This window comes from Elephas maximus, chromosome 22 (genome assembly GCF_024166365.1).
Source record: "Elephas maximus indicus isolate mEleMax1 chromosome 22, mEleMax1 primary haplotype, whole genome shotgun sequence".
NCBI classification, from domain to species: Eukaryota; Metazoa; Chordata; class Mammalia; order Proboscidea; family Elephantidae; genus Elephas; species Elephas maximus.
Genome location: NC_064840.1, coordinates 39,972,510 through 39,996,213, shown reverse-complemented (window position 1 = coordinate 39,996,213; position 23,704 = coordinate 39,972,510). Strand labels below are relative to the sequence as shown.

The following is a 23,704-nucleotide window of genomic DNA, read 5'->3' as shown; positions in this document are numbered from 1 at the left end:
TGTTATCCCTCCCTGTTCTGGTACTTCAGTCACTTGTAGGTTATTTCTCTTGATAGAGTCCCACATAATTCTTAAGGTTTCTTCATTTTTTAAAATTCTTTTATCTGATTTTTCTTCAAATACATTAGTGTCAAGAGATTTATCTTTGAGTTCAGAAATTATAGCTTCTACTTGCTCAGTTCTGCTAGTCTGACTTTCTATTGAGCTGTCTAATTCTGCAATTTTATTGTTAATCTTCTGAATTTCTGATTGCTGTATGTCTATGGATTTTTCCAGCTTATTAAGCTTTTCACTATGTTCTTCAATAATCTTTCAGATTTCTTCAGTTGCTTTATCTGTGTGTTCCTTGGCTTGTTCTGCGTATTGCCTCATTTCCTTCCTGATGTCTTGAAGGGTTCTGTATATTAAACTTTTGTATTCTGCGTGTGGTAATTCCAGGAATGCACTTTCATATGTAAGATCCCTGGATTCTTTGTTTTGTGAGCCTATTAAGGTGATCATGGTCTGTTTCTTTATGTGACTTGATATCGACTTTTTTCTCTGAGCCATCTATAAGTTATTGTATTATTTTATGCTTGCTTACAGTGTCATAGCTGCTTGCTTTGTTTTGTTTTGTTATACCCCTATGGGTTGCTTGAGTGAGCTAGCTTGATTATTTCCACCTTTGGAGCTCTGGTGTCCTGTCCCCAGTTGGCTAGAGTTTTTATCAGGTATATCAGCCTATCAGTCCATTCAGTTTTCTTGTATGAATTCAGCTCAGGTTCCCAGGTAGCTGATCATCAAGTGTGTGGTACAGGTTCTGTCCTACAGTCTTAGAGGGGCAGTGGTGATTGACTTATATACCGGTATGTGATTGCAGGAAGGGGTCATGCTCTGAACAAGGCAGGGGGCTGAGAACCAACCCCTAAGTGTCTGTGGAAAACATGTCTCTGTTCCCTAGAGTGTGCTGGTAGGTGGGTTCTGCAGCGGGACTATGGGCACCCAACATTTTTGGTTATAAGGAGTGGGAGGTACCAGTTATCTTTGGACCCCTGTCGCAGGTGGCTGGGTGACCTGATTGGAGCTAGCAGTCCCTGATGTGGGTAGGTGAGGACCTTGTTTAATAGGCAAAGCAATGTCAAATATCAAACATCCACCTCTCTACCGCACAGCCGAAATGGTTGGAGTTTTCCCACAAGGGCCTCTTCTCCCGCAATAGGCCCATACAGGTCCATTTAGAAGGGAAAGTTGCTCAAGATCCACGGACGGTTTATGCCTGGACAGGAGCCGCTTCTGTCCTGAGCTCCCCTGGTTAATGGAGCTTGTAAATTATCTTTTCCCCCCAGCTGCAAATTTTTTCCTTCCCCAAGGCCAGGAGGATGGCTCTAGGTGCTCACCAGGGTCTATCCCAGGCCCCGGGATTCAGCTGCTGAGGCCGGCTTGGGGGTGGAGGGGTGCGGTAAAATATACACAAGTAGTTAGCTTTTGCCGAGAGCGCCGTTCTGCTTTGGTTCCAGAGGTGTGAGTAGGCTGTGTGGTTGGCTGCTTCTTTCTGAGGAAACTTCAGCTGAATTCTAGTACCAGCCCCCAGCTGCTGCCGCCGCCGCCGCTGCTTCAGGAATGGTGCCTGAAGTTTCCCCGAGGTTCAGGTCTGATAACGCCTGTCCACTTCTGAATGGTCTCTTCCTCGCCCACCCCTCTGTTCTTTGTCTAAGCTTGCCTTTGTTGTTCAGGGCTCCCAGCTTGTCACAAATATACTCGTTTCACTTGTTTTTTCGGGTCTTTGTTGTAAAGAGGGCTCGCTGGAAGTGTCTGTCTATTCCGCCATCTTGGCTCCCCCTCTGAGATTGTACCTTTTGAGACTGAGGCAACTCAGCTTCTTGTGTTCCTTGGTCTCTAAGCCCTTTGGCCTCATTCCTGCATCTGCCCTGCTGGAACAAGTGTTCCAAAGCCTAGTAGTTCCACTGATAAGTGCCTGAAGGCATCCCAGTCTGTCAGTAATAGTTTGGCTGGAAGGCACTCAGCTCTCTTGCTGCATGGATTGGCAAGCCTAGCTCCACCGAGAAGTGCCCAGAGGCACCCCACTCTGCCAGGAAGCCTCCTGTGCAAGGCAGTCAGCTGTCTCGCTCTGTCGATCGGCTCCAGTGTTGTCTGGTGCTGGTCTCCTGGTTTGCTGCAGCCGGTTCTCTGGTACTGCTGCTCTTCTGCTGCTGCGAGTTCTCTGCAGCTGCCAGTCCTCTGTTGCTGCTGGCCTCCTGCTGCTGCTGCTTCTCTGCTACTGCTGGTTATCTGCTGCTACCAGTCCTCTATCCATTCACGGTTTCGAAATAACATCCACATTTTAGGTATCTATTTAGAGCAGTACCCAACTCTTGGTAGCAAATTCTGTGTTGGTTGGTCATCTAGTGCTGCTATAAAAGAAATACCACAAATGAATGGCTTTAACAAAGAGAGATTTATTTTCTTACAGTTTTCTAAGCTAGAAGTCCAAATTCAGGGCGCTAGGTTTGGGGAAAAGCATTTTTCTCTCTTTTGACTCTGGAGGAAGATTCTTATCATAAATCTTCCCGTGGCCTAGAAGCTTTTCCAAAGGACACACTCTGCTCCCAATATTGCTTTCTTGGTGCTATGAGGTCCACCTGTCTCTGTGCTCGCTTCCCTCTTTCATATCTCAAAAGAGATTGGCTTAACACACTGCACTATCTAATCTTGTAGATTTCATCAATATAACTACCGCTAATCTATCTCATTGACATCATAGTGATAGAATTTACAACATAGAGGGAAACCACATCAGATGACAAAATGGTAGACAATCATACAATACCGGGAATCATGGCCTAGCCAAATTGATACACATATTTTTTGGGGAAACAGTTCAATCTATGACAGTAAGCAAGAAGTAAAACTATCCATATTTGTGGATGATACGATACTACACATAGAGAACCCAAAAGACCCCACAAGAAAACTGCTAGAACTAATAGAAAGATTCAGCAGAGTAACAGGATTCCTATACATAAATAAAGAGAACTATGAAAAGGAAATCAGGAAAGCAATACCGTTTATAATAGCCCCTAAAACAATAAAATAATAAATTTTTTTTTTTTTTTTTTTACCTAGGAATAAATCTAATCAGGGATGTAAAAGACCTGTACAAAGAAAACCACAAAATACTACTGCAAGAACTCAAGAGAAATACTGTCTTGGTTATCTAGTGCTGCTATAACAGAAATACCACAAGTGGATGGCTTTAACAAAGAAATTTATTCTCTCACAGTCTAGTAGGTTACAAGTCTAAATTCAGGGTGTTGGCTCCAGGGGAAGGCTTTCTCCCTCTGTTGGCTCTAGAAGAAGGTCATTGTCCTGAATCTTGCCATGGTCGAGGAGCTTCTCAGGTGCGGGCACCCCAGGTCCAAAGGACACGCTCTGCTCCTACTGCTGCTTTCTTGGTGGTATGAGGTTCCTAACTCTCTGCTTGGCCACACCCCAGGGAAACTCCCTTTACCTTGGATCAGGGAGGTGACCTGAGTAAGGGCGGTGTTACAATCCCATCCTAATCCTCTCCAACATAAAATTTCAATCATGAAATGGAGGACAGCCACACAGTACTGGGAATCATGGCCTAACCAACTTGATACATATTTTTGGGGGGACACAAATCAATCCATGACACGTACATAAATGGAAAAATGTACGATGCTCATGTACAGGTACACTAGACATTGTGAAAATGTCAGTTCTTCCCAAAGCAAGCTACAAATAAAATGCAATCCCAGTTTGAATACTAACAGCATTTTATAATGAGATGGAAAAACTAATCGTTAACTTTATATGGAAAGGAAAGAAGACCCAGGTAAGTAGAGCACTACTGAAGAAAAAGAAGAAAGTAGGAGGCCTCATACTAATTGACCTCAGTGCCTACTGTGCAGCTACGGTACTGAAAACATCCTGGAACTGGTACAACGACAGATACATTGACCAATGGGATAGAATTGAGAACCCAGATGTAAATAAGTGAACCTACGGTCACCTGATCTTCCAAAGACCCAAAGTCTATTAAATGGGGAAGAAACACTCTTTAACAAATGGTTCTGGCAAAACTGGATGTCTGTCTGAAAAAAAATTAAACAGAATCCATACCTCACACCATACACAAAAACTAATTTAAAAATGGATTAAAGAGGAGGGAGGAGCCAACATAGTGCTATAGACAGAAGCACCACACCATCCCTCCACAGCAAGGACCTGAAAAACTAAGTAAAACAGAGACAAATGTCAGTCCTGGAACCCTACATGTCAAATGAAGATATAAGGAACTCAGCCAAGCACTGAATGAAATAAGAAACTGAAAGAACAGAGAGCAAGGAGAGATACCAACAGAGGTCCCCTATCAGCTAATGCAGCATGAATTTGCCATCTTGGGCTTCTGTTGGGGATTGGCGGATAGGGAGCATGGGAAAACAGCTTCACGGAGCTTCAGCGGGAGACAGGGCACCTGGTAACTTGCGATATACTCTTTCCCACCGCCACACCTTCCGCCCCACTTGGCCCCCACCACTTCATAGCTGGCGGCAGTCAGTCAGCTGAGAGCTGTGGACTTTCTGCTGTCGCTTGGATTTGCCATGCCCACATCGAAGAGTGGCAGACAGAGAGTACAGGAAAGCAGCTCCATGGAGCTCCAAACAGGAGTCAGAGCACCCAGTAACCAGTGATATACGCTTTCTCACTTCTCACACTTTTCTTCCCCTGCACAGCCTCCACTGCTTCCTAGCTGATGGCAGTCACTGGGCCAGCAGAGAGCTGTGGACTCTGTGCTGCCGCATGGATTCATCCCGCCCACATCAAAGTGTGGCGGAGGGGGAGTATGGGAAAGTGGCATCACAGAGCTCCCAACAGGAGACAGGGCACTGGTAACCAGCGATATATGCTTTCCCGGCCCCAACCTTCGTTCCCCCACTTGGCCTCCACTGCTTCCCACTGGCATAGTCTCTTGGCTGGGAGGCACTGGCTTCGGCTCTGTGGTGTTTGGATTCACCCCAGTCACATTGGCTGGCTCTATAAGTGCCATTTCTTTGTTGCTGGCATTGCTTTTCTCTGCTTCTTTTGGTTTCTTCCCTGCCTCTCACCTCCTCCTCCTCGTTTTTTTCAAACACCTGGCTCCATGTGACATCTTTGCTTCTTCTTTAAAGGCTATGAAGCACTGCTTTGTTGGGGCACTACTTCCCTGGTCCACGCCACCGCTGTGGTGAGATCCCCAGGGACTTTATTTGTTTCCTTTTGTTTGTGTTTGATTTGTTCCTTCTGTTTTGTTTTGCTTGTTTTCTTTTCCTTTTTGTGGCGTGGGAGCCCACCCAGTCAAGCTGTACTGTGCAGCTTGAGAGTCACTTCCTCAGTCTGCACAGCTGCACTGGTGGGATCCCTGGGGGCTTTTCTTTTTCTATTTCTTTTAGTTTTTATGTATTTTTCTCTATTTCTTTTTTCGTCTTCATTTTACTCCATTTCTTGGTTTCTTGTCTCTCCACTCCAACAGCTAGCTCCCTCAGCAGTGTTTTTGTTTTTCTTTTTTGGCCCATTTCTCTCTCCTCTCTATCTTCTTTCTCATAACCCATCTTAGCCCTACACATCACAACCTTCCCCCTCCTTCCTACCATGAGACACAGGGAAGGCCTACCGGAAACTGCCTCGCACTGACTCCTGGCCCACCCTGTAGGCCCTAGTACCAGACACAAACAACCCATCTTAGCCCCTTGCCTTCAGCTGGACATGCCCTGCTGCACCATAGCTGAGAGACTGGCTGTGCCTATTGGACAAGCAGGTGAAAAGTAGCATGCTCACAGATGAGCAAAGAATGCACAGCCCGCCTGTTCAGTCATAACCAAATAAAACAAAAAAGCACAATGAAACAAACAAATATCCAACCAGTAAGCAAAGGCAATAACTACTAAACATCCTGAAGACAGCAGACAATATCAAAACATATTAAAAAAAAAAAAAAGGACAGGATGGTTCCAGTTGGCATCCAAAGTAAAACACAGATGACTGCCCAGCAGAACAAAAGGCACTAGAACTACTTGATAGGGAATTCAGATCTCTGATAGAGCTATCCAAGAGTTGCAGCAAAAAGCAGACAAAAATGAGGGAAAAATAGACAAATTCATGGAAAAGGCAGATAAAAAAATGGAAAATACAGACAAAAAAATGGAAGAATTCTGGAAAATATAATACAAGAACAAAATGCCAGGGTAAATTTACAGTTAGAAATCATACAGAAACAACAATTAGAAATCCAAAAGATAAACAAGATTTCAGAAATGGACAGTATCATAGGACTGGGAAGCAGGTTTGAAACAATGGAAGACAGGATCAGGGAAATTGAAGACAAACATTTAGATACAACTTTGTTTGAGGAAAAATCAGAATAAAGAGTGAAGACAGATAAGCCCTGAGAATTATGTGGGATACAATCAAAAGCAAAAATTTGCAGGTGATCAGAGTTCCAGAACGGGGGAGCAGAGGGGAATGGAAAACACAGAATGAATCATTGAAGAATTACTTACAGAAAACTTCCCTAGTATCAAGAAAGATGAAAAGCTGACCATCCAAGACACTCAGCGAACTGCATATAGGATGGACCCCAGCAGAAAATCACCAAGATATATCATAATCACACTCTAAAAGTAGAGACAAAGAAAGAACCCTGATAGCAGCTCGAGAAAAACAAAAAGTCACAAATAGAGGGGAAACAATAAGACTAAGCTCTGATTATTTGGCAGAAACCATGCAGTCAAGAAGGCAATAAGGTGACATATATAAAACCTTGAAGGAAAAAAATTGCAAACCAAGAATAATATATCCTGCAAAACTCTCATTCGAATATGATAGTGAAATTAGGACATTTCCAGATAAACAGAAAGTAAGAGAATATGTAAAAACCCAACCAAACATAAGAATTATTAAAGGGAGTGGTTTGGTTTCAGAACAGATAACATCAGACCACAGCATGAATCTGGGACACAATATTGTACCAGCCAGATACTAATCTAGGAAATGAACTGTCAAGGAGTATCCAAAATCAGAAGAATTACAACAGTAAACCAGAGAAGTTCATCTGTAAATGACAACAACATCACAACGATAAAAGAGGAAGTACCTGGTGTAGGTATAGAACTTTCTGCTGGAGAGGAACGCAAGGTGATACCAAGTAATAACAGCCTGGCTCAAACCTAGAAAGATAAGGGTAAATTTCAAGGTAACCACAAAGAAAGCTAACAAACCTACTCAATCAAAATAAAGAAGAAAAATATAAAATCTCAGTAAAAACAACTTCAAAAACAAAAAAAATGGAAAAAAAATCCACACAAAAAAGGAGTTCAGCACAGGACAGTGCTGAATCACACACACACACACACACACACACACACACACACACACACAAAAACACTGCAAAATGACAGCAGTAAACTCATACCTATCAATAATCACATTGAACATAAATGTTCTAAATGCACCCATGAAGAGAGTGACAGAATGGATGAATGAACATGATCCATCAATATGCTGTGTACAGGAGACACACCTTAGAAACAACAGCATAAATATACTAAAAATCAAAGGATCAAACAAACAAACATGTGAAGCAAACAGCTACCAAAAAAGAGCAAGAGTAGTAATATTAATCTCAGGTAAAATAGACTTTAAAAGAAAATCCACCATGAAAGAAGGACATTATATAATGAATAAAGGGACAATCTACCCTGAGAACATAACCATAATAAATATCTACATAGCCAGGGACCGGGCTCCAAAACGCGTAAAACAACTTCTAACAGCACATAAAGAGAACTTGACAGTTTTACAGTAACAGCAGTAGACTTCAACACATCATTCTCGGTAAAACACAGAACATCTAGAAAGAAATTCAGCAAAGATACAGAAGATCGAAAGGCCACAGTCAACCAACTTGACTTCATAGACATATGTAGAATACTCCACCCAACAGCAGCAAAGTACACAATTCTTTTCTAATGCATATGGGATGTTGCCAGAATAGATCACGTTTAGGCCACAAGGAAACCTCAGTAAAATCCAAGACATTGAGATAATACAAAGTATCTTTTCTGATCACAATGCCATAAAAGTAGAAATTAATAACAGAAAGAGCAAGGAACAAAAAAAATACACGAAAGCTGAATAACACCCTGCTTAAAAACCACTGAGTAATAGAAGAAATCAAAGATGGAATAAAAAAATTTCTAGAGTCAAACAAGAACGAAAACACATCCTACCAGATCCATTGGGACATAGCAAAAGCAGTGCTCAGAGGTCAATTTCTAGCAATAAATGCATACACCCAAAACTAAGGGCCAAAATCAAAGCATTAACCCTACAACTCGAAGAGATAGAGAGTAGCAAGTGAAGCCCTCAGGCACCAGAACGCAAATAATAAAAATTAAAACAAACACAAAATTTTTAGAGCAGAATTAAATTAAATAGAGAATAGAAAAACAAAGAGTTAACAAGACCAAAAGCTTGTTCTTTGGAAGGATCAACAAAATCGATAAACCAGTGACCAAACTGATAAAACAAAAACCAGAGAGGAAGCAAATAACCCAAATAAAAAATGAGATGGCCGATATCACAACAGACCCAACTGAAATTAAAAGAATCATAACTGAACACTATGACAAATTGTAATGTAACAAATTTGAAAAGCTAGAGGAAACGCACAAATTTCTAGAAACACACTACCTACCTAAACTAACACAAACAGAAGTAGAACAACTAAATAAACCTATAACAAAAGAAGAGATTGAAAAGGTAGTTTAAAAACTCTGAACAAAAAAAAAGTCCTGGCCCTGACGACTTCCCTGGAAAATTCTACCAAACTTTCAGAGAAGACTTGACATCACTGCTAGCTACTAAAGGTATTTCAGAGCAAAGGATGAAATAATCTCAAATCATTCTGTGAGGCCAGCATAATCCTGATACCAAAACCAAGTAAAGGCACCACAAAAAAAGAAAATTACAGACCGATAGCCCTCATGAAGTTAGATGCAGAACTCCTCAACAAAATTTTAGCCAGTAGTATTCAACAAATATCAAAAAAATAATTCACCATGACCAAGTGGGATTCATACCAGGTATACAGGGATGGTTCAACATTAGAAAAACAATGTCATCATCACATAAATAAAACAAAAGACAAGAACCACATGATCTTATCAGTTGATGCAGAAAAGGCATTTGACAAAGTCCAAGGCCCATTCATGCTAAAATCTCTCAGCAAAATAGAAATAAAAGGGAAATTCCTCACCGTAATAAAGGGCATTTATACAAAGCCAAGAGCCAACATCATTCTAAAGGAGAAAGTCTGAAAGCATTCCCCTTGAGAACGGGAACCAGACACGGATGCCGTTTATCACCACTCTTATTTAACATTGTGCTGCAAGTCAAAAGCAGAGCAATTAGGCTAGAAAAAGAAGTAAAGGGCTTCCAGATTGGTAAGAAAGAAAAGTATCTCTATTTGCAGATGATATGGTCTTATACACAAAAATCCTAAAGAATCCACAAGAAAACTACTGGAAGTAATAGAAGAGTTCAGCAAAGTATCAGGATACAAGATAAACATACATAAATCAGTTGGATTCTTCTACACCAACAAAGAGAACATCGAAGAGGAAATCACTAAATCAATACCATTTGCAACAGCCCCCAAGAAGATAAAATACTTAGGAATAAATCTGACCAGAGAAATAAAAGACCTGTACAAAGAAAACTTCAAGACACACTGCAAGAAACCAAAAGAGACATACGTAAGTGGAAGAATATACCTTGCTCATGGATAGGAAGACTCAACATTGTGAAAATGTCTTTTCTATCCAAAGTGATCTACAGATACAATGAAATCGAGATCCAAATTCCAATGACATTTTTTAATGAGATGGAGAAACAAATCACCAACTTCATATGAAAAGGGAAGAGGCCCCAGATAAATAAAGCATAACTGAAAAAGAAGAACAAAGTAGGAGGACTCACACTACCTGATTGTATTACCTATTATACCACCATGGTAGTCGGAACAGCCTGGTAATGGTACAACAACAGATACATAGACCAGTGGAATAGAATTGAGAATTCAGACTTAAATCATCCACCTTTGAGCAGCTGATATTTGACAAAGGTCCAAAGTCTGTTAATTTGGGAAAAGACAGTCTCTTTAACAAATGGTTCTGGCATAACTGAATGTCTGTCTGCAATCAAATGAAATAAGACTCATACCTCACACCATACACAAAAACTACTCAAAATGGACCAAAGACCTAAATATAAAGTCTAAAACAAGAAAATCATGGAAGAAAATATAGGGACAATGCTAGGAGCCCTAATACATGGCATAAACAGTATACAAAACATTACTAACAATACGCAAGCACCAGAAGAGAAACTAGATAACCGGGAGCTCCTAAAAATCAAAGACTTAATGCCCATCCAAAGACTTAACCAAAAGAGTAAAAAGACAACCTACAGACGGATAAAATTTTTGGCTATGACAAATCCAATCAGCATCTAATCTCTAAAATCTACAAGATACGCAAACATCAACAAAAAAAAGATAACCCAATTAAAAAATGGCCAAAGTATATGAACTGGCACTTCACCGAAGAAGACATTAAGTCAGGTGACCGATACATGAGGAAATGCTCATGATCCTTAGCCCTTAGAGAAATCCAAATCAAAACTACAGTGAGGTACCATCTCACCCCAATTAGGGTATCATTAATCCAAAAAACACAGAATAATAAATGTTGGAGAGGTTGTGGAGAGTGAAATACTTATACATTGCTGGTAGGAATGTAGAATGGTAGAACTACTTTGGAAATTGGTTTGATGCTTCCTTAAAAAGCTAGAGGTAGCATAGGACCCAGGAATCCCACTCCCTGGAATATATTCTAGAGAGATAACAGCCCTCACATGAAGAGACATATGCCCACCCATGTTTGTTGCAGCCCTGTTCATAGTAGCAAAAAGATGGAAACAACCTAGGTTTCCATCAAAGGATGAATGGATAAAGAAATTATGGTATATTCACAGAATGGGATACTACGCAACAATAAAGAACAACAATGTATCTGTGAAACATACATCGATGAACCTGGAAGGCATTATGCTGAATGAAATTAGTCTTAAAAGGACAAATATTTTATGAGACCACTATTGCAAGAACTCAGGAAAAGTTTTAAACATGGAAGAAGACATTCTTGGGTGGTTATGAGGGTGGGGAGGGAAGGAGAGGGAAATTCAGTAACTAGACAGTAGACAAGAATTATTTTAGGTGAAGGGAAGGACAACACACAACACGGGAAGTCAGCACAACTGGACTAAACCAAAAGCTCAGAGGTTTCTTGAATACAACTAAACACTTTGAGAGACACAGTAGCAGGTTCAGGGGTCTGGGGACCATAATTTCAGGGGACATCTAGATCAATTGGCATAACAAAGTTTATTAAGAAAGTGTTCTGCATCCCACTTTGGTGAGTGGTATCTGGGGCCTTAAACGCTAGCAAGTGGCCATCTAAGATGCATCAATTGGTCCCAACCTACCTGGAGCAAAGGAGAATGAAGAACACCAAAGACATAAAGAAAATATGAGCCCCAGAGATAGAAAGGGCCACATAAACCAGAGAATCCATCAGCCTGAGACTGGAGGAACTAGATGGTGCCTGGGTATTACCAATGACCACCCTGATGGGGAGCACAACAGAGAGTCCCTGATGGAGTGGGAGAAAAGTTGGATGCAGAACTCAAATTCTAGTAAAAAGACCAGACTTGATGGTCTGACTGAGACTGAAGGGACCCCAGAAGATATGCCCCCCAGACGGTCTGTTAGCCTAAAACTAAAACGATTCCCAAAGCCAACACTTCAGACAAAGATTATACTGGAGTATAAGACATAAAATGATACTGGTGAAGTGTGCACTTCTTGGCTCAAGTAAAGACATGAGACTAAATGAGCAGCTCCTGTGTAGAGGTGAGATGAGAAGGCAGAAGGGGACAGGAGCTGATTGAATGGACATGGGAGATACAGGTTGGAGAGGAGAAGTGTGCTGTCACATTGTAGGGACAGCAATTAGGGTCACATAACAATGTGTGTATAAGTTTTTGTATGAGAAACTGATTTGAACCGTAAACTTTCACATAAAGCAGAATTAAAAAAATAGCACTCACTTTGCAAAACAAGTTGATTAGATGATATAGAAATTTGCAAAGGGATAACCATGTGTCAACATTTTTTATGTTCTATTTTTTTTAATGAGAATTGTTTTTTTGAGTCTTTCGTTTCCAGCTTAAGCTGAAAGGGAATGATTTTTAAACCAGCTTTATTGAGATACAATTGACATAACAATAAACCACAAATATTGGAAAGTCTACAACTTGGTATATTTTGACATATGTGAAATCATCATCACAATTAAGATAATGAACTTATTTATAACATTGAAAAAAATCTTTAAGAAATATTTATCAGCTTTTGATGAATTCTTTGTTTAGATAATACTCAGAAGTATTTGTGGAAAAGAACTGGGAGCAATCAGTGGCAAAGCAAAGAAAAATAAGAGCTATCAGGAAGCATAAACAGAATAAAACAACCTGGAAATCCCAACTAAAGTATAATTAAATTGTTTGAAACCTACTGATACAAAATTTGTGATTGAATTTGGCATTTACTCTGAAGATTTCCTTGATTCAGTGTAATATTGCTAGTTAATAGTTTTTAAAAATTGAAAAGGAGATACCTATATGTTAAATGAACTGCAAGGTTGGAAAGAAGTAAAATATTTTGTTTAACGTAGGGTTGACTTTCAGTTAGGCTAATTGGAGAGAAGAAAATTAAATATATTTGGGAATTACAATGACATTTTCTCTCTCTTTTTAAAATTTATCATGCTTTAAGTGAAAGTTTACAAATCAAGTCAGTCTCTCATACAACTTATGTGCACCTTGGTATGTGCCCCTAGCTGCCCTTCCCCCTAATAAGACAGCACACTCCTCCTCTCCATCCTATATTTCTCGTGGCCATTCAGGCGGCTCCTGTACCCCTCTGTCTTCTCATACTATATTTTCTTTTTAAAGAAATTACCATGTATTTGAAGTCAGTAATGTTCCTAAAGTTGATTTGTAATTTCTTACAGATTTGTGGGATCACTGGGTACCATCATCATAAAGTGTAAAGATTTTCGAATCATTCAATTGGATATTCCTGGAATGGAGGAATGTTTGAATATAGCCAGTTCTATTGAGGTAAGTATTTTGGATGCATCTGATGAAAATAAAAAGAAGAATTTTATATCCGACTCAATGCAACTCTTATTATTTCTTTATTAGATATTTTGCCATATTAGTTTGACTCACATATTGAAGACAGATAGGAAAGATCTCATCCTGATTCATTGTTATAAGAATGTAATGGGACTCTACTGACTTACAGAAATTTTAAGTGTTACTCATGTTATATGATTAACCCAACTTCACTATGTATTAGGAAATCCATATGAGTTCATATTGATCAAATAATATTTCACTTGATTTTCTTTTGAGTATGTTCAAGTACTTATTTGGAGAAACCATTAGGGGAAGTAAAAAGGTTCTTGGGGCAAATTTTAAAGTTTTGCTTGATATTTCATGTTCACTGTACAAGTTTTTGAAACCCTGGTGGCGTAGTGTTTAAGAGCTACAGCTGATAATCAAGAGGTCAGCAGTTTGAATCTGCCAAGCGCTCCTTGGAAACTCTATGGGGCAGTTCTACACTGTCCTATAGGGTCACGATGAGTCGGAATCGACTCGACAGCAGCAGGTTTTTTTGGAAACCCTGGTGGTGTAGTGGTTAAGTGCTACGGCTCTTAACCAAGACGTCGGCAGTTCGAATCTGCCAGCAGCTCCTTGGAAACTCTATGGGGCAGTTCTACTCTGTCCTATGGGGTCACTGTGAGTCGGAATAGACTTGACGGCAGTGGGTTTGTTTTGGTTTTGTACAAGTTTTTACGTTCTCTGCATACCAGAGACAGTTTGTAAACTTCTTTTTCAGCCCTAGTCAGTTTGCTCAAATAAGATCCTATATGGAATTTTAAACCAGTAAAACAGGGACAGAATTGCTTTTATTCAGGTTACAGTGGGCAGATACTGAGGGGGGCTAAGAGGCCCCATCTGCCCTATAGGGCTACCTCAGAGACGTTAAAAACTACTAACGAGAATTAATCAAGAACAGTCTTTACTTCTCTACCAGGTCAACGACTAGAAACAGGATTTTTTTTTTCTCTGATGAGCCAATATACCTTTTTGTAATAGGTGTGCAGTTTGACTCTTGCCAGCTTGTGGCCATGGGTAAAGTACTTTACCTCTCTGGCCATTAGTTTCCTACTTTATAAAGTGGGGATGATACCACCTACCTTTAGAGTTTGTTTTAAGAATTATATTAGTTGATATGTGTAGAATGCTTAGTATAATACTTGAGGGTCTCCTATCGTTTATTTAGTGCAGTTTATGTCGAGGTCTTTTCTGTGTTACCTTTTTATGAAGTCATTGTTACCAATGGTGGTAGCCTGTTGTTTGCTTTTTTTTTTTTTTAGAGTTGAGCTGCTTTATTTATTTATTTTTTTTATTAACTTTTATTAAGCTTCAAGTGAACGTTTACAAATCCAATCAGTCTGTCACATATAAGTTTACATACATCTCACTCCCTACTCCCACTTGCTCTCCCCCTCTTGAGTCAGCCCTTTCAGTCTCTCCTTTCGTGACAATTTTGCCGGCTTCCCTCTCTCTCTATCCTCCTATCCCCCCTCCAGACAAGAGTTGCCAACACAATCTCAAGTGTCCACCTGATATAATTAGCTCCCTCTTCATCAGCGTCTCTCTCCCACCCGCTGACCAGTCCTTTCATGTCTGATGAGTTGTCTTCAGGGATGGTTCCTGTCCTGTGCCAACAGAAGGTCTGGGGACCATGGCCGCCGGAATTCCTCTAGTCTCAATCAGACCATTAAGTTTGGTCTTTTTATGAGAATTTGGGGTCTGTATCCCACTGATCTCCTGCTCCCTCAGGGGTCCTCTGCTGTGCTCCCTGTCAGGGCAGTCATCGATTGTGGCCGGGCACCAACTAGTTCTTCTGGTCTCAGGATGATGTAGGTCTCTGGTTCATGTGGCCCTTTCTGTCTCTTGGGCTCTTAGTTGTCGTGTGGCCTTGGTGTTCTTCATTTTCCTTTGCTCCAGGTGGGTTGAGACCAATTGATGCATCTTAGATGGCCGCTTGTTAGCATTTAAGACCCCAGACGCCACATTTCAAAGTGGGATGCAGAATGATTTCATAATAGAATTATTTTGCCAATTGACTTAGAAGTCCCCGCAAACCATGTTCCCCAGACCCCCGCGCTTGCTCCGCTGACCTTTGAAGCATTCATTTTATCCCGGAAACTTCTTTGCTTTTGGTCCAGTCCAATTGAGCTGACCTTCCATGTATTGAGTGTTGTCTTTCCCTTCACCTAAAGCAGTTCTTATCTACTGATTAATCAATAAAAAACCCTCTCCCACCCTCCCTCCCTCCCCGCCTCGTAACCACAAAAGTATGTGTTCTTCTCAGGTTTACCATTTCTCAAGATCTTATAATAGTGGTCTTATACAATATTTGTCCTTTTGCCTCTGACTAATTTCGCTCAGCATAATGTCTTCCAGGTTCCTCCATGTTATGAAATGTTTCACAGATTCGTCACTGTTCTTTATCGATGCGTAGTATTCCATTGTGTGAATATACCACAATTTATTTACCCATTCATCCATTGATGGACACCTTGGTTGCTTCCAACTTTTTGCTATTGTAAACAGAGCTGCAGTAAACATGGGTGTGCATATATCTGTTTGTGTGAAGGCTTTTGTATCTCTAGGGTATATTCCCAGGAGTGGGATTTCTGAGTTGTATGGTAGTTCTATTTCTAACTGTTTAAGATAACGCCAGATAGATTTCCAAAGTGGTTGTACCATTTTACATTCCCACCAGCAGTGTATAAGAGTTCCAATCTCTCCGCAGCCTCTCCAACATTTATTATTTTGTGTTTTTTGGATTAATGCCAGCCTTGCTGGTGTGAGATGGAATCTCATCGTAGTTTTAATTTGCATTTCTCTAATGGCTAATGATCGAGAGCATTTTCTCATGTATCTGTTGGCTGCCTGAATATCTTCTTTAGTGAAATGTGTGTTCATATCCTTTGCCCACTTTTTGATTGGGTTGTTTGTCTTTTTGTGGTTGAGTTTTGAATTTCCATGTGTTAGGTTTGCTTAAGATAAGATGTGTTCACTTTATTTTTCTATAAACAGTAAAAAATACCAACTATCTATTCAGATTACAAATGATAGAAATTTTACTTGGATGATTTTAATTTTAAATTGAAGAGTTCTTGCTATTTTTTTCCCCAACTAATTTGGTATAAAAAAAAAAAATTTGGTATACACTTGCATAAATAAAAATTGACATTAGGCCAATTCTCAAAACGTGAAGATTACGCATATCCCTGCTTTCCCCCTTCTCTCATCTCTGATACCAGCCATCATGTGGCACTTTTTGTCTCTGACCTTAACTACCTGGGGTTAGGTCAGATCTTACAAGTTAGAAGTACTCTGTCCTTCAGATTGATTGCCTGCCCAGCCCTCCTCTGTCCACCAGCCACCCTGAGCTGGGTCTTCACAAGTTAAAAGGTCTCTATCCTTCTAATTGCACAATAAACAGATGCCATCCCCTGCTGGCTCTCACTGCGCTTTGTAGGTTTGATAATTCACTGGAAAGACTCACAGAACTCACAGAAAGGGCTATATTCACTATAATAATTTTTTCTAAATAATATTTTATTGTGCTTTCAGTGAAAATTTACACAGCAAATTAGGTTCCCATTTAACAATTACACAAATTGTTCAGCGACTTTGGTTACAGTTTTTACAATGTGTCAACATTCTCATTATTTCCATTCTGGGTATTTTGTTTTCAGTAATCTGATTTCCTGTCCCCTTATGCTTTCATCTTTGCTTTAGAGTAATTGCTGACCATTTAGTCTCATATAGATGATTTTTTAAAAATATGCAGTACTCACTGTTAATATTCTTTATTTTATGAGCCAGTCTGTTATTTTAGCTAAAAGGTGACCCTGAGTTAGTTTTGGTTCATGGTATGGAGTGTCTCAGGGTGATAGTCTCGGGGAGTCCTCTAGTTTCAACTAGTCGAGTAAGTCTGGACTTTTTAAGAATTTTAGTTTTATTCCACATTTTTCTCCCATTCTGTGAGGACCTGTCTACTGTTGACTTGATCAGAATGGTCATTAGTGGTAGCTGGGTACTGTTTGGTTCTTCTGGTCCCAGGGTAGATGAGGCCATGGTTCATGTAGACTTTTAGCCCTGTGGACCAGTTTCTTCTCTGGGTCTTTGGTTTCCTTCTTTCTCTTTTGCTCCAGACGAGAAGAGACTGGTAGTTGTATCTTAGAGGGCTGCTTGCAGGCTTTTAAGATCTCAGACACTTCTCAAACTAGGATGTAAAGCATAAACTTTATGTAATATATTATGCCAATTGACCAAGTTGTCCCACGAGATTAAGGCCCTAAGTCTTCAAACCCCGAAAATCAATCCCATGAGGTGTTTGATTATGTCTAAGACATCTCCATATCTGTACCTGCTATGTGCTTTATTAAATATGTATGAATATATGCATATATATACATACACCTGTACACATATATGCATACATACATACCTAACCACGCATGTGTTTTTTGGTTATTGTTGCAAGATTATATATGTCCTAGTATTTACCAAACATGTCATTTTTTGTGTGTGTGTACTTAGTGACATCATTTACCTTGGTCAGTGTGCGCTTCACCCACCTTTGGTGTTACCTTTCGCTTCAGCAAAAATAAGTGTCTACTATCTAAAGAATGATTCCCCTTCTCCCCCCGATCCCTGGTAACCACCAATGAACACTGGTTTCTGTATGTATACCTGTTTTTGTCTTTTTATAAAAGTGAAATCATACAATATATTTGTCCTTTTCTGATTGATTTATTTCACTCAGCATAATGTCCTCCAGAGTCATACATGTTGTAAGATGTTTCATGTACTCTTCATTATTCGTCGTGGTTGCATAGCATTCCATTGTGTGTATGTACCATATTCTGTTTATCCATTTGTCCGTTGATGGATACTTAGGTTGTTTCTAACATTTTGCAGTTCTTTCTCTTTCTTATTGCTCTGGCTAGGACTTCATTGTAATAGCTTTAATATAACCACAAAAGGGTATACATGAAGAGATGCACAGGTGAGGTCTGGGATGGATTTTGACCTAGAGCTTCATGCCCCAGTGATACACAGTGCTTCAACGTGCATCATCAATTTAGAAGCTTGAAGAAACTTCTGTGTCCAGGACCTTTTTTTGGCTTCCCTGCATAGTCATGATTGGGGTCTCATACCATAGTCATGATCAATTGAATCAATTAATATGCATGATTTAATTGCATCATTTCCCCTCACTTTCTGAAGTTGGCTGACCAGGTATGGTTTTTCGGCTCCCATTTATTTGCACATGTTTGAGTGTCAGCTGACTGTTTCAGAAAATAAAGGTACTTTGACTGTTGGAGAAATTCCAGGGGCTGTCTTTCAGGAATCAAAGACAAAGGCGATAGGGGACATCTACATCAGTTGGCATAACATAGTACACAAAAATAATGTTCTACATCCTACTTTGATGAGTAACATCTGGGATCTTAAAAGTTTGTGAACAGCTGAGATACAACTAGTGGTCTCTTCTTGTCCAGAGTAAAGAAGAGTGAAGAAAAACAAAGACTCAAGGGAGCAATTAGTCCAAAGGACTAATGAACCACATGCACCACAGCCTACATGACCCTGAGACCAGAATAAATAGATGGTGCCTGGCTACCAGTACCAACTGCTCTGACTGTGATCATAATGGAGAATCATGGACAGAGCAGGAGAAAAATATAGAACAAAAAAGTCAAATTCATATAAAAAGACCAGACTTACTGGCCTGATAAGAGACTGGAGGAATGATCCCCCAGTGCTATGGCTTTTAGACACCCTATTGATTTGGAACTGCAGCCATTCCTGGAAACCACCTTCCAGCCACGCAGTGGACCCATCCAAACCAAACCTATTGCCATCGAGTTGATTACGACTCATAGACATGCCTATAAAATAAGCAATAACACCCAGAAAGAACGTGCTCCGTATAACAAACAGTTATACAAGACCCAAGTGCAACATTTGCCAGAAAGTAAAGACGAGAAGGCAGGAAGGGGTAGGAAAACCAGATGAAGGGAAATGGGGAACCCAGGGCGGAAATGGGGAACCCAGGACGGAAATGGAGAGAGTGTTGACACAGTGTGGGGATTGCAACTAATGTTATAGAACACTTTGTGTACAATTTGTTGAATGGTAAACTGATTTGCTGTGTAAACTTTCATCTAAAACACAATAAAATGTTAAAAAAAAAGACAAAGGCCAAATCAAGTTCTTTGTATCACAACACTCACTTTTTAAATTATTTGATTTTAAATCACTGCCACTAAATTGTAGCACTTAACTGTATATTTTCCAAATAATTACAGAGACACGCTGAGTTTTTAATTCCGTTTTGCCATAACTGATTACAGGCAGTCCTCAGATTACAGACAAGGTCGTAATTACATTAAAATCAAATTTGTAAGTTGGTAGCAGTGCGTACCCTTCTTGTTTGGTCTTAACCTAGTGCAAGAAAGGCTCAAAGCCTTTTCAGTGGTTTAAAAGTTGCACATGCAGCAACTGAAGGTGACTGTGATGAATTTGTTAGGAGTAGGACTTAGCTCAATAGTTTCAAAGAGAGAGCAAATTTACATAAGATTAAAAGGGCAAGTACTAGTTGTCAGTAAGTGGGACATTCATAACCTGGAGACTGCCTGTAATCTGGGCTTTATGTCCAAAAATGCTATCAGTTTAGATATTAAAATGGGGCAGAAAAACCTTAAAAATCTGTAACTAGGATTTTGTTTTTTGTGCCTTAGGGGAAAGTTTATGGAGCAAATCAGTTTCTCATTAAACAGTTAATAGACAAATTGTTTTGTGACATTGGTTGCCAGCCGTGCCATGTGTTAACACTCTCCCTTTCATGACCTCTTGTTCCCTATTTGGATTTTGTTTTTAAAATGAGAATAGACAAATAGAGGAACAACTAACTAAATAAATAAATAACGTAACATTTTTCTTTCTGCCTTTGCTAATTTTTTTAAAATTGTGATTTAGGTGAAAGCTTACATAGCAAATTAAACTTTAAACAGTTAATACAAAAATTGTTTTGTGATCTTGGTTGCCAGCCCTGCCATGTGTCAACACTGCTCCCTTCTCCACCCCAGTTTCCCTGTTTCCATTCGTACAGTTTCCTGTCCTTTCCTGCCTTTTCATCTTTGCTTTTGGGCCGGTGTGCCCCTTAGTCTCATATATATGATTGAACTATGAAGCACATCCTTCATGTGTGTTATTGTTGGCCCCATAGGCCTGTCTAATCTTTGACTGTTGGGTGAACCTCAGGAGTGACTTCAGTACTGAGTTAAGAGGGTATCTGGGGGCCATCCTCTCAGAGTTTCTCCAGTCTCTTTCAGACCAGGAAGCCTGGTCTTTTGTGTGTGTGTGAATTTGATTTTTGTTTTATATTTTTCTCCCACTCTATCTGGGAACCCTCTATTGTGATCCTTGCCAGAGCATTTAGTGGTGGTAACCGGGCACCATCTGGTTGTTCTGGGCTCAATCTAGTGGAGGTTGTGATAGTTGTGGCCCATTAGTCCTTTGGACTGATCTTTCATTTGTGTCTTTGGTCTTTATTCTCCTTTGCTCCAGCTGGCATGGGACCAGTAGATATATCTTAAATGGCTGCTTGCGGGCTTTAAGATCCCAGTTGCTACTCACCGCAGTCTAATGTAGAACATTTTCTTTATAAACTGTTATGCCAGTTGAGCTAGATGTCCCCTGAGACCATGGTCCGCCGCCCTCAGCCCGGTAGCCCAGTCTCTCAGAGTGTTGAGATGTGTGTGTGAAGCCTCTATGGCTTTGCCCTGATCAAGTTGTGCTGACTTCCCCAGTATTGTGTACTGTCTTACCCTTCACCCAATTCACGACTAGTTAGAGTTTTTGCCTCCCCATCCCTCCCCTCCCTGGTAACCCTCAAAGATTGTTTCTTTCTGGGTGGAAACATTTCATGTGTTTTTATAATAGTGGTGTCATACAGTATTTGTCCTTCTGTGCTTGACTTATTTCATTCAGCATAATTGCCCTCCAGATTCATCCATGTTGTTAGATGTTTTGCAGATTCATCATTGTTCTTTATTGTTGCATGGTACTCCATTGTGTATATGTACCATAATTTGTTTATCCATTCATCTGTTGTTTCCATCTTTTTGCTATTGTGAATAGTGCTTCAGTGAACATGGGTTGTGTGTGTCTATTCGTGTGGTGGCTCTTATTTCACTAGGATATATTCTTAGGAGTGGGATTCCTGGATCATATGGTATTTCTATTTCTAGCTTTTTAAGGAAGTGCCATATCGTTTTCTAAAACGGTTGTATCACTTTGCATTCCCATCACAGTGCATAAGAGTTCCAATCACCCTGCAACTTCTCCAACAGTTGTTATCTTCTGTTTTTTTGATTTGTGCCAGTAATGTTGGAATGAGATGGTATCTCATTGTCTTAGTCATCTAGTACTGCCATAACAGAAATACCACAAGTGGATGGCTTTAGCAAAGAGAAATTTATTCTTTCACAGTCTACTAGGTTACAAGTCCAAATTCAGGGCATCGGCTCCAGGGGAAGGCTTTCTGTCTCTCAGCTCTGGAGGAAGGTCCTTGTCCTCAATCTTCCCCTGGTCAAGGGGTTTCTCAGACACAGGGACCCCATGTCCAAAGGACACTCTCTGCTTCTGGTGCTGCTTTCTTGGTGGTTTGAGGTCCCCAACTCTCTGCTGCTTCCCTTTCTTTTTATCTCTTGAGAGATAAAGGGTAGTACAGGCCACACCTCAGGGAAACTCCCTTTCAGGATCAGGGAGGTGACCTGAGTAAGGGTGGTGTTACAATCCCACCCTAACCCTCTCAACATAAAATTACAGTCACGAAATGGAGGACAACCACACAATACTGGGAATCATGGCCTAACCAAGTTGATAGACACATTTCTGGGGGGACATAATTCAATCCATGACACTCGTTGCAGTTTTGATTTGCATTTCTCTAATGGCTAATGATCACGAGCATTTCCTCATGTGTCTGTTAGCTACCTGAATGTCTTCTTTGGTGAAGTGTTTGTTCTTAATCTTTTGCCTATTTTTTAATTGGATTAGTATTGCCACTTCTGCTTCTTTTTGGTTGCTTGATGTATTTTTTCCATCCTTTGATTTCTAATATATTTGTATCTTTTGTCTGAGGTATGTCTCTTGTAGACAGCATATTGATGGGTTATTTTTTTAATCCATTCTGTCACATTCTATTGGTGCATTTAGGTCATTTACATTCAGTGTGATTATTGATAAGTGTGATTTTATTGCTGTCATTTTGTAGTGCTTTTTTTCTTGTGGTACTGAGGTTTTCTTTGTTCCTTTTACTCTCCTGTGCTGAGTTCCTTTTTTTATGAATTTTTTTTCATTTCTTTTGTTATTGTAGATTTTGTGTGTGCTGAGACTTTGTTTTTCTTCCTTATTTTGATGAGTAGGTTTGTTAACTTTCTTTGCGGTTACCTTGAAATTTACCCTTATCTTCCTAAGATTGAATCAGTCTTTTATTATTTGATATCACCTTCACTTCCTCTACATTTTAAATTTCTATATCTACACCATGTATCCTCCCTCTTATTGTTCTAACATTGTCATCATTTACAGACTGACATCTCTAGTTCCATGTTTTGAATCTTTTAGTTTTGTTTTACCCTTGAGAGTTCATTACCTAGGTCAGTATTTGGCTAATATTGACCTGTGTTCTAAATTTCAGTTGTTGCCTGATGTTCTTGGTTCTGTAATCAAAGGACTTCTTTAATAATTCTTCTAAGTTTGGTTTGGTTTTTACAAATTCCCTTAATTTCTGTTTATCTGGAAATGTCCTAATTTCACCATCATATTTTAGAGAGAGTTTTGCAGGCTATACTATTCTTGGTTGGTAATTTTTCTCTTTCGGGGTTTTATATATATCCTTCCATTGCCTTCTTGCCAGCGTGGTTTTTGCCGAGTAATCAGAGCTAGTCTTCTTGTTTCCCCTTTGTAGGTGTCTCTTCGTTTTTCTTGAGCTGCTTTTAGGATTCTTTTTTTGCCTTTGTCTTTGATGAGTGTGATTATGATATGTCTTGGTGACTTTGTTTTGGGGTCTATCCTATGTGGAGTTCTTTGAGCTTCTTGCATAGTCAGCTTTTCTTCTTTCATGATATTAGAGAAGTCTTCTGTCAGCAAATCTTCAATGATCCTCTCTGTGTTTTCCATTTCCTCCCTGTTCTGGATCTTCAGTCACGGCAAATTTTTGCTCTTGGTTGTATTCCACATAGTTCTTAGGTTTTTTTATTCTTCTTCATTGTTTTCTTTGAGTTTCCCTCAGACAAAGTGGCACCCATATATTTGTGTTCAGTTTTACTGATTCTATGTTTCATGTTTCAAATTCGCTCCTAAAACCTTCTATTTT

General features: G+C 39.8%; 1 protein-coding gene across 3 annotated transcripts in view; it reads left to right on the top strand.

The window, feature by feature from the left end:
• The window catches only part of MTMR9 (myotubularin related protein 9), a 134,426-nt gene that overhangs the window by 49,204 nt on the left and 61,518 nt on the right, over nucleotides 1-23,704 (top strand). For all 3 annotated transcript variants that reach the window (XM_049866428.1, XM_049866429.1, XM_049866427.1), the window contains one exon: nucleotides 13,173-13,281. In XM_049866428.1, the coding sequence (XP_049722385.1) occupies nucleotides 13,173-13,281 (109 nt within the window). The remainder of the gene's footprint in view (nucleotides 1-13,172; nucleotides 13,282-23,704) is intronic.